The sequence below is a fragment of the Thunnus albacares genome, chromosome 17, assembly GCF_914725855.1.
Source record: "Thunnus albacares chromosome 17, fThuAlb1.1, whole genome shotgun sequence".
In the NCBI taxonomy this organism is placed as follows: domain Eukaryota; kingdom Metazoa; phylum Chordata; class Actinopteri; order Scombriformes; family Scombridae; genus Thunnus; species Thunnus albacares.
The window spans coordinates 20972684-20984617 of NC_058122.1; the positions used below are offsets into that span (position 1 = coordinate 20972684).

General features: G+C 41.5%; 1 protein-coding gene across 1 annotated transcript; it reads right to left on the reverse strand.

Moving 5' to 3' along the window:
- Positions 1 to 749: 749 nt before the first annotated feature.
- Positions 750 to 7406, reverse strand: wnt9b (wingless-type MMTV integration site family, member 9B). The gene is made up of 4 exons (XM_044332538.1): positions 7231 to 7406; positions 6332 to 6585; positions 4281 to 4546; positions 750 to 2881 (listed from the first exon to the last, which is right to left on the reverse strand). Exons 1-4 carry the CDS (start codon positions 7314 to 7316, stop codon positions 2420 to 2422), a joined length of 1068 nt encoding a protein of 355 aa, XP_044188473.1. The 5' UTR covers positions 7317 to 7406; the 3' UTR covers positions 750 to 2419.
- Between the last annotated feature and the right edge of the window lie 4528 nt (positions 7407 to 11934).

The window sequence follows — 11934 nt, forward strand, 5'->3', positions numbered from 1 at the left end:
AAGTTACATAAAAAAAATGCTTGCCCCCAAGACATGCAGTATTTCATTACTCTGAGAGATCATTTTCTCCAACAATGCAATGTAATTTTGAAATTTTCTTTTAATTCACTGCAATGCTTGGGGTCTCAAGTTGATGTTCTAATAAGGAATAATAATGTGTAATCATCGTAATTAGAGAGCAACATCAAAAGCACCATAGCACACACTATAAATACCTCATACAATAGCCCTCTGTGTGCTGTAGGTTCACTGATGCCTTGCAAATAAGTGGAAAGTTATGATTCACGGTTAATAGCACGTAAAATGCTCTCATCGTCATTCTGGGGCAGCTAAGTGTAACTTTCTAATGGCGATTCGGGGGTCAAACGCTCTGTTTACATTTGTAGACAGCATTCTTCTGAGTCATCATCTATGTCATCGTCATCATTATGATTGTCATCGTGGCTGGTGTGCTGGCCAGAGGCACAACACCTGTAAAACGTGTGTCCCACCCACCCCCCTTCGCCTTTTAACCGGTCGGTTAAAGGGTGATGCAGCGAGACCACAATGCTCTCAGATGAAAAGGAGAGGCAGGGCAGTATCAGCAGGAAGTGGTTTTTGCTGGATAGGTGCAGGTCGCAGAGTTTCAGGCAGGTGTACTGCGCTTGCTTTCCTGTTGCGTGTGGAGTGCGTGCATGTGTGCGAATTGCGAAAGCACGGTTGAGGGCAACCGCCTGCAGCGACTGAACAAGACACAACAAACACATAGCTCTTACAAATGTATTGTCCATTTATTCATCTTATTTGTTTTAAATAAGAATATAATGCAACAAGATTTAAAAAAAAAAACATTTACTTTTGAGATACGGAGATATATTACCAAATTCAAAAGGACTGTACAAAAAAATCTGAAATATGATCTTGTCTTTAAAACAAATGCAGAGGAAAAGACATGTATCTACAGAGAGAATAACTCCGCACAGGTCATAAATCTTGCTGATATTTGCCAAAAGATGAAGTGAGGTAGAAAATTATGATTCCACATTGTCATACGCCTGGAGCCCTGACATGAGTTATATTCATATCATATATACAGTTCAGAACCACTTAAACAAAACACAAACTGGCCAATAAAATAAAGCTTTTGGGTCCAACGTGCACTTTTGACCTGCATTCTTGGACGCATAGAGTCGTCTTGGGTATGAGGATAAGGGAGTAAACACAGTGATTTTCTTTGATTAGCAATTTGGGGAAAATAAGGAGCATGATTAGCCCACTTCAAAGGCATTTAGAACAAAGATGTGGCTTAATTAGACTTTGAAGACCAAATGATTCAGTCAGGGCAATTTTAAACTTGAAAGTGTAGCATAGTGTGTGCCTCTATAAATAGAAGGAATAGAAGAAGAGGACTGGTATGTTTAGAAATTAACGTTTTCTTCATTCTTTTTAGCAGACGTTGTTTGGTGTTTCCCCCACTATTACCCCTGACTGTTTCTCTTTGTTCTGCTAAGCACACATTAGGCTACATGTAGAGATTTCCATAGACATTTCCATAAGAGCAACTGAAACCCAGCTTGTTTCTTTACACAGTAATCCTGTTAATGCAAGTAGTTACAATGTATATTAGTGGCATCAACCACCCCTCAAGGCTTCCAGTGATTAAATTTAGACATTTAAACATACATTTAACGCTTTTTTCTAATTTCTATGATTAATTACACACTATGTATCATATGTAGCAAGAGCAATGTAAGTGCTTTTTACTCATAAACATTCTCCACAGCAGAAAATGCAACACAGCAGACAGAAAGACAGACAGGTTGATTCCTTTTAAGGCCTTTTTAGCCTTAGTGGCACCACTCGGTTACAAGAGGGTTAAAGTATAAAGCAGCAGTACGACAGACACAATGAATGATACAATAAATAGTAAAAATAATAAAAAGTGGAAGGGGCCAACACAATTACAATACAACAAAGTCACTGTCAGAGGACTCCTGCAGACGGGGTCGGCGTCGTACTGCTGGTGACGTCCAGTCCAGTACCTGTTTTAAGAGCTCGTTTCCCTCCTTCCCGAGAAGAGTGGGATTTCAGTGCATCCAGTGAGAAAAAAGCAGAGTAGCTCACCTAAGCTGCTGCATATCAAATCGGTGATGATTAGCAAATAACCAGCGATATTATAATGTTACAATTCTATATTCCTGTCAAAATAACATGCAACTCAGAATCTGTGACGACACGTCTCTGATGTGAGATCCCTCAGTGTCTATAGGAGATTAAAGGTCAGCCATGTTGATATGTGAATGATGAAAATGAAGATCAATGACGCGATCACCTCAAAACGCTTTGTCTCTCACACATTTTCCACTGACTCAATGGATCATTCATTTCTTTTCTTTTTTTTTTGCAAGTCTTCACATACTATATCATTTCTGTCCCCTGCTTATGCGTTTTTGCAGGTGTACACCTCCTCCTCTCTGACACATGTCTGACACTCCACTTGGCAGCACCAGCGTACCTGGCAGTGGCAGGACAGGCTAGTGAGGCGCATGGCTGTGTTGTAACCGCGCCCGCAGCACAGACTCTGACAGCTGGTGTCTTTGGCGCACGAGCGGCCGCCTGTACCCGGAGAGTATCGGGAGGGTCTGCAGAAACTGGGGGAGTCCTCCAGGTAGACCAGGTCAGTAGTGCGCAGGCTCTGGCCGTGGCGACGGGGCCCCGCCAGCTCTGTCTCCCCGGTGGCTGTGTTGGTGACACTCAGCACTCGCACTGCGGTGTCATACCGGTACTTCAGCAGCCGCCCGGTGTCATGGAACGGAGAGAGCTGTTTCCAGCAAGTCCGTACGGCACAAGAACCGGAGACACCGTGACACTTGCAGGTTGTCTTCAGACCACTCTTCACTGCCTGCGATGGGAGAAAAGAAAGCATGGGAGGGAAAAAGGGGAGATGTCAGTTCTCTCAGTTTGATTCATTACCTGGCCTCTTATCTGGGAGGTCTATCTGTACAGAGTCAGCCAGTTTCCTGCAGGGTGGGTAGGGGGGTTAGGGGTGGTGGTCTGCAGTTAGTACGCCTTTAGCTCACCTCAGTCAAAATTTTGAAATAATGGATTGAGGGGAACTGCTCAGCATGTCGTATTTCATTTACCTTACATTGCTCACTTGGACAGCTCTGGCAGATTCTTTTTTTTTTTTTTTGTCTCAATGTGTTGAAACTAGCTCTGTCTGCCTCGTTCCTGTCTCTCTTTTCTAAAGCCCGAGGCATAGGTGACAAACAGTACAGACAGTGGAATCTCTCCACCCTGTTCTTTGTACATGCCTGCTCATGGAAAACATTGATTAGAATTTTTGCACAAGAAGTGCCAAAAAATGTAGCGGTGGTTTGTGATAGTGCCCCTGATTCAGGTTAATAGTTCACTGAGGTTGATGGTCAGTGATGAGAGCGCGATCACTCAGCCTGAGAGCTTCACTCTTGGTGGGGGCCAGAGACAGGTCAGATAGCACAGGGGTTAGTCTGAGAGGGAGGGGCGGGCCAGAGGGTACTTCTGGGTTGAAAAGTTCTGCTCAGTTCCTCCCTTTGCAGGTATGAACCCCTCGGGGGGCTTCAGAGTACTATTACTGAGAGATGAGGGGACTCTAGCCACTTCATGTTATTGTTAACACGGCTCCTGGTCTCTTCTCAGCCACATCAGTGTAAAGTGAGGAAAACATTTAACTCAGTGAAGATGAGATAAGATAGTTCTTCTTGTTGTGTTTTTTTCTTTTTTTCTGCTCCCCAGTCTCCACCAACTCTGGCCCTTCCTTAGGTGTGAGCTGCAGGGTTAGGACCCTGGGGCCTGCTATTTCAGAGCTACACGGTGGTGGTTATGAACATTAGGGGGATTTATGAAGAGCACGGTGATTTAGTAAGTGGAAAAAAATGCTCGCTCATATATTAAAAAGAGGCCACGGTTATAATCGTTCTCTCCGACATGAGACCTTTAATTTTCTGTAGGCCCGCACAGCAAGCTTTATCATGCCTGAGAACACCTGGCTCCAACGATCCCACAGCCGTCTTGTCTCCCTGCCTCACCCACTGCCTCCGTATTATCCACCAAGGCCAACGACTGCAGCAAATAAAGGGGCATTTGTCTGGCTGGCAGCATGAAAAATATGCAGGTGAAGATTACAATTCTGTATCCTCTGATGGCACAGGAGCGTGTCAGAGGTATAATTGTCGCGTAAAATTGCAGCCCGACTAATTGAGCCGAGTGCGGCTCAGGTATAGGTGATGTTTTCGACGCCTTGGACTTGAGAGGCAACTCACCCGAATTCCGACGTTGATGTTGTGGGTGTCGACCTGAGCCCTCAGGTCCTTGCTGACCCTCTTTTGGCCGAGGAACTTCTTGAGGAACTTGGTGCTGTATTTCAGGTTGTCGCCGCAGACCCCCCACTGCCACGCTTCTCGATGCTGGATGCCAGGGGAATCGTCACATGTGCACCTCTCCATTCGACCTGAGCTGCACGCTTTGGCGAGGGCATGGGTCAACGCGGCAGAGGACACTGCCAGGAGGAAGGCGGTCTCCTTGAATGCTGGGAATAGATGTAAAAGACATCAGAGGAAGTAGAATAACTTTGTGTAAAAAAATAAATAAATAAATAAATGTTTCAGTCCATTTTTATCTGAGAAAAGTTTGGAGAGGTGAATTTACAGAGCTTTGAATGCAAGAGCTAATTGTGGCATCCAAAACGTGATCTGAGTGCAAACTGTGTAAAGCCCATGGGATTAATTCATAGTTCACAATCATCGGAATGTCGTTTGTGCCATTAAATAAACCTTTAAGCCGAAATGTTTACAAAGAGCTCACCACGTTGTCATGGTTAATACAACCTCAGCATTATTCTGCGAGTTTTGTTGTGTCATAAATCATTTTCTGACCCTTCCTTATGGTTACGCACTGTTATTTGCTTCACCAAGAGCCGTCACCAGGGTATATTTTGATCCAATTAATTATTATTTTGACTAGGAAGGATTTTCCCAGATGAAAGTGGGTAATCACGCCACCCTTTTCCTCTGGGAATGGGCGCTTTCCCGAGATAAAAATAACCACAGGGCTTGAGCACTCTCCACCACACCGCATTTCTTGGCTTTCTACTCCCTCATTACCTCCATGCTGACCTGTTCATGTTCTCCCACACACTGATATCCATATGCATAAGGCCTGGGAGATCCTGAAGTATTTTCTGTGCACAGCTAGACCTGCACTGGACTTGAGCTATATGCAATATGGTGATTTAGTAGAGGCACAGCTATTTTTCCCCATGTGTAGCTAATAAATGATTTTATCAGGTCATGCAAAAATATTCAAGAAGGAAAACTTCTTTCAAGAGTCGTAGCAAGTCAAGAGACCGCGTGGAATATATTAAATAACAGAAAACCCGGTGTCATCCTTACAATACTTTGTATTACAATTGCTGAAGTGCACGAGAACGACTTTTAATAAAATACACTACAGAGCTCATGATGACAAAGTCACTTAATGCAGCAATGTCTCCAAAGGCACCATAGTCAAACACTTGAAACTATAAGTGCTGTTTGTGAGTAGTTGAAGCTAATTTCTATGTTGTAAGATCAGTGATGCACTAAGAAAATTGTGGACAAATTTGAGTCTGACTTTAAGGTTTGTAATGATTCTAAGGCAGCAACAACAAATGCACACAGAAATTTAAAATTTTGTTCTTTTAGAGATTCACATAAAATATCAATCGATATTCATTTTATACTATTCTCTATAATGTATAACATTAATTTATATTAAAAAAATAAGTTGCTAATTTAGATGCTTAAATTCCATTACATTCCTGCTAGACTGTGTTTACATGTGGCCTATGAGTCAAACCATTAATATGAACTGTATATATAAATATTTTATTTTTAAGATTAACAAGTATCATGTGTTATTACTCACCCAACAACTTTTGTAACCACTCAGCTTGAGATAAACAGTTTGCTCGTCCAATTTTTCTTCCCTTCACCATTTTTTTTTCTAACATAATGTTCTTACCAGGATTAACTGATGTTGCCATTAGTGCCATGCAGGGCAGATGTTTATCACTCCATTTTGGTGTCCTGCTCAGAGACACTTTGGCAGGACAGATGCTTTTATATAAAACACACTGCATGACACCTAAGTAAGTGATGGAGCTGGAAATACCAGGCAGCTATAGAGCTGTCTCTCTGTCGAGAAAGGAGACTGTGCATAACTTGAAGGTCTCAGGTTTGATCCCAGTAGCCGCGCGTCCTCCTGAAATGCTCCTGATCACTACTATCACCCTAGATGTCGGATCAACAAAGCACCTAATTTATAACGCGTTTACCTCTTTTCAGAAGGCTTCCGCGGCCGTCCAGACTGCAGTTCCAGCGCTCATTCCTGAACTGATATCGACACTCCAGCAGGCTGAGGCGCACTGACTCACGCAGCGTCTCGGCTAGACCAGGTTCCCTGCGACACAGTCTCTTTTGCCGCTTAGTCAGAGTCATCTGCTCGCACTGCTTCAGATGGGCCTTGCCTGTAGGAGCTTCATTGGAGAACGGACCCGGTAAAAACACCAAAGGTTCCCGACCTGTCAGCCTTGGAGCAGAAAAAAAAAATAAACACATGAGGAATTGTCAAGTCTTGAACAAGTGGTATGCATTTTCTAAATTTAAAAAACAAAACAACACAGTATACACCTATACTATTATGGTGAAATATCTTCCAATAATTATAATATCGCTGCCATTATTATCAGACCAAATGAAAAGATATGACTACATTTGCGTGTTGTAGTCACTTTGATTTACGCTGCAGTTTTGCCACTTGAAAATTGTAATTTCTCAGATGGTAACTTTAATCCAAAAAATGGTTGTTGTTTTAGTTTTCCTGACTGATGTCCTATTGTAGGCTAAACAATTGGAAATCCATATACAGGAAATAATAAAGGACAATTCAACAAATACATGAAAAGCGTGTAAAAGTAGCCAAATAATTAATATTAATTTGGTTGGGATGCATCTTAAAATGATGTTTTTGGTTTATTTCCACAAATTAGCAGTAGCAAAACTGTAGAGGTCTCGAACACTTCCATAACAATTTGGCTCAATAGTTTGTGCATAATTACGCGTGCGTAATTTGGCTAAGGCTGTAAAAGTTATTGTTATGATCACATCAAAGCTTTAAAACAACAAAAGCAATCAATTAAAGAGAGCGGTAGAAGTAAAAAGAAAATCGTCTGACCCAAAATAAGCTGCAGTGTGCGAGAGAAGGATGCAGAGTGCAATGAGTCGCAATAGGCAGGCGGTCCGTGGGAGCCTGGAGCGCATGGTGCCGGGTTGGCGCTGCTCTTCATCTCGCTGATTCTTCAACGGAGAAAGTCAGTGCCGTCTGGTCGGCGCACCTCTTTAAGGGGCCCCACACACAGGCTTTCTATCCGCTACGCCAGGCCCAGTGGTCCGCTGAGAGGCAGGGCCCTTTGAGGGGGGGAGGGTGGATGGGGGGACGCATCGTCTTGCCGCATCCTCATTGGATTTTCTCAATATTGTTACTGTATGTTCCCTCCCACTGAAACGCCACCCAGGTGGACGGAGCTGCAAAATGACTGGGTTTACCTGCTGTAACATATAAATCTCGAATACACCCCAGTACCACCTATAGGACGTCCAGTTCTCCAGTCATCCTGGTTATGAACTGGAATCAAAACCACAAATATCCAGCCCATTTTTTTATGGGCAGAGACTCTTGGAATTAAACATATTGGTTTCTTTGATGTCAAAGGTTTTTTATTTGTGGTCAGTCTGTCTCAACTCCAAACAACTTAACTATCCTTTCAAATTTGCCACTCAGATTTTATTTTTGCATAAATTTCTATTACTCCAGACCCCCAATTACCCTGACTGGAGAAGAGAAGGCAAAAAGATAATTTCCCTTTTTTCGGTCATATAAGTTATTACATTATAATCATTGCCATTAGGCAGCATAAATCCACAAATATTACAAGCTAATTAAAGCACAGCAGTCAGGATTCAAGAGAACCCAGTGGATGAGAAGGAAATGATCCATGAAGTCTGAAATTAAAGGATGCAAACATATTATTAAAGATCTTATAGCCTGTTCTTCCAATCAAACTACACACGCTGTGTCCCTCCAAACTACACAAGTCCTTTTGAGAAAAACCAACCATGGACGGAGCCCCATCTAGTGGATTCAATATGGTAACATGATTGGATGACTTTGGCTTACCAAAGTAAGACCAGTAAGCCAAAACTGATGAGATGCTAAATGAATAAGAACCGTAGTTGTCACTGTGAGTCAGATGAAGCCTAGAAAGCAGCTGTCTGCCTCAGGTCAAAGTCTGCAGTGACAAATCAATTGCCAAAACAATCATAGATGTCAGGTCAGTATTTTCCAACACATTTCACCAGAAAGTATGTTAAATTACACTTTTATATGTTTTTTTATGTAACCTTATGTCGTCATGATACATCAGAGGACATATGTTTTGTTTTAACAACAGCTCAACCATAATTGTTAGTGACACAGCTTGGTTATTTGGGTGACATAATGCTACAGTGATGCACTCACAGGATGCAGTAATACAGCGAGCTACTGGTCACACTGGTTAGAAAGGCACCCATCAGCCTATCCACAGGACATGACTGCACTCCTCAATGATTTACTTTTATCAGCTGACTCTGGCCATTCATCTGTTTTAATCCTTTTAGATCTCACCGCAGCCTTTGATACTGTAGGTCATTCGAATTTAATTCAGCGTCTTAAAAAATGGGTTGGCAAAATAGGATTTTTAATGTTGCTATTGGTGATTGCAGATCTTCCACAGAATCTCTGTTTTGTGGAGTACCTCAGGGGTCAGTCCTCGGCCCCCTGCTTTTCTCAATCTACATGTTACCTCTAGGACACGTAATCCAGAGACACAATATTAGTTTCCATTTTTACACAGATGACACAGCATTATTTCTCTTTCAACCCCACCAGTAATAACCAGTTAATTACTCTCCATACATGCCTAAATTAAGTTCAAATCTGGCTGTCGAATAATTTCCTTCAACTGAATACAGACAAATCCAAGGTCATTATCATAGGCCCAGACACCCTACGTAATCACATCTCACCACAACTTGGTTCATTCTCCACCAGTATCACCATTAGCTGCAGAAATCTTGGTTTCTGTAACTCACTCTACTCATGCTTAAGCAAACACAACCTTTCCAGACTTCAGTTCATTCAAAACGCTGCTGCCAGATTCCTAACGAGTACATAAAACCCCAATTTTAGCCTCATTAAACTGGCTACTTGTGCATTTTATAATCTATTTTAAGATTTTAACTTTTAAGGGATGGGTCTGGCCCCTGAGTATATAAATGTTTAATCCCATATGAGCCTAAGTGTAGCCTGAGATCCTCCGGTGGGTCTCTTTTAGAGATTCCAAGATCTAGATTGAAAACCAGGGGCGACTGTTCCTTTGCTATCAGGGCCCCGTCGCTCTGGAATGACTTGCTGGATCAGATCAGGCAAACCACATCTTTGTCCTCCTTTAAATCTCTTTTAAAAACACACTTTTTAAAATGCGCTTTTACTTAATCAATTCTTTGCTGTGCATGTCTAATTATCTATTCTGTTGTTTTATTTTATTGTATTCTGCCTTTTATTTTGCTGTTGTGAAGAACTTTGTAACTATGTTTTGAAAGGTGCTATACAAATAAAGTTTATTCTTATTCTTATTCTTATTCTTATTCTTATTCTTATTCTTATTCTTATTCTTATTCTTATTCTTATTCTTATTCTTATTCTTATTCTTATTCTTATTCTTATTCTCAGCTGACCATCATCATCTGTCATATGATGATCTCTTCTTGGCATAAAGTCTTGGTAAACCGGAGTCATCTATCAGCTATGTATAATGACAAATGAGAAAAATGGCTGGTGCAGCACCTCTTAACAGCTGCTTTTCCTCTGTCTTGGTAATTGCGGGGACCTCAGTGTGGCCTCAACGTGATGTATGCAACTCGTCTTAAGAGGGAATGTTAGTCGCTGATTGTGAAATTCAAGTAACTAGACTTTTTCCACTTTTCATGTATTAAGTGTTGTGTTTTCTACTCTTTGAGGACGTGCTCAATGCCATGAACACAGCTGAGGTTGCAGACAAGCTGGCCCTGCGCTCAGTGCACCAGCATAACTGGTGAGGTCAACTATATGAGCGTCTGGACCGTCATGTCTGTCATCTCTGTCTGCAGCGTAATTGCCTTGCTCTCTCCTCTCTTTCTCTCGCTTTCCTTCCTCGGAAATGTCGGATCTTTGGCAAGTGCTCCCTTGCATTGTGTGTTTGGATGAGTATTTTTGTATGAATGAATGTGTGTATGTATAAGCTGAGTGGGAGCTGCCCTGCTATTCCTGAACACAGTAAACTCTCAAGATCCTCCTCCTCCAGTTTCAGCACAGCCAAAACCGCTGGTTTCCACAAGGCAAAGAATGACACAGGATGTTGAGTCATATGTTTTTTTTGTGTGTGTATGTGTGTGTATGTGAAAAAAACAAAAGGTATAACATTCAGTTTTTACATCAGCTAGTAATGTTAAAGCCTTTATGATTTTAACCTGGAAAGACACACAGTATATCACCATGTAACCTTTGTCATGTTTGGGCGAACTAAACTATAATTGTCATTTGAATTCAGAGGTTTATATACTGCGGGTCATGTTGATGGTCGAAGTGTAGTCACATTCAGCATCTGTTCCCGTAGAAAAGACACCACATTGTTAAATAATTTCTTCATTTTAAAAGTCTAAATTAATTCCCACATCTGGCAGTTATCACTCTTATAGCTATGACCCTGATATTTATGTTCCTGTTTTTGCACACATTGAATTAAAGGATCCATCATGATGTTCAGAGTAGGCAACAAATGTTTTGCACATGTTTATATATGTGGTTGAGTGTTTTTTAGAATTTCTCACTTTTATCTTATTTTCTCTTGTGTGTATTTCTCCGGATTAGGGTCTATTTTATTTAGTTTTTGATTATACTGTTGATGTGTGTATGACCTGGTTTACTTTAGCATGGGCGGATGTGCCAGGTGTGCAGGACCAATTGTTTGGATTCAGAAAGGGCTCATTGTGTGTTTGGTTCAGTTTTGGACTCACCTGCAGAGTGTGAGGTCGCCTCCTCTTGTGTTTTCCAAAGGACGCACACGCTCTTAACCAAATTGTCAGCTGTGTAATAGACGGTACAGTTTGAATTGGAGGTGTTTGCTCTGGCCTACTGTATGAATCAGCACTGTTTGATGCCTCCTCAGTGCTTCAGGCTTCATGGTGTTTCCCCTGTATGTATAATAGATGCCAATAAATGCACTACATTAAAGAGATCTCTATTGTACATCGGCTTCCCTGGCCTCTTCATTAGAATTGAATGAATGAATTTCAAGGCGTTCATATGAGAAATTTATGCAGCATAATAATGGATATGATGGATTAAATTCCTCTATGGTTTAGTTGGTAAATGTAATATTAAAATTGAATGTCAAATAAAGAACATGACAGTAATGGAGGTGTATGCATTATGAATTTAGGAAAAGACTTGAATCACAGTGTGCTGGCACACAAAAATATTAATCATTCATTTTATTTTTTAACCCACTAGCATGTTTATATTCTGCGTGCGGATCATGTCAGCCATTTTCTGTCAAAACTTCACATATGTTTTTTATGTTTTCGATGTTATCGAAGACATGACAGCTGTCAAGAATGCATGTCGCCCTTTGGATCTTGTTTCCCTGTTCTGTAAAATGTACAGACTCCCATCTGTCACATCGTCCTCAATGTGTAACCTGTCAATCAACAGGATCACAACCCAGATCTGTCCTCTTGGGGTTATTTTTACAAGCCACATGATGTTTATTCAACAAAACTGTTCCCGAGAACTATCTGG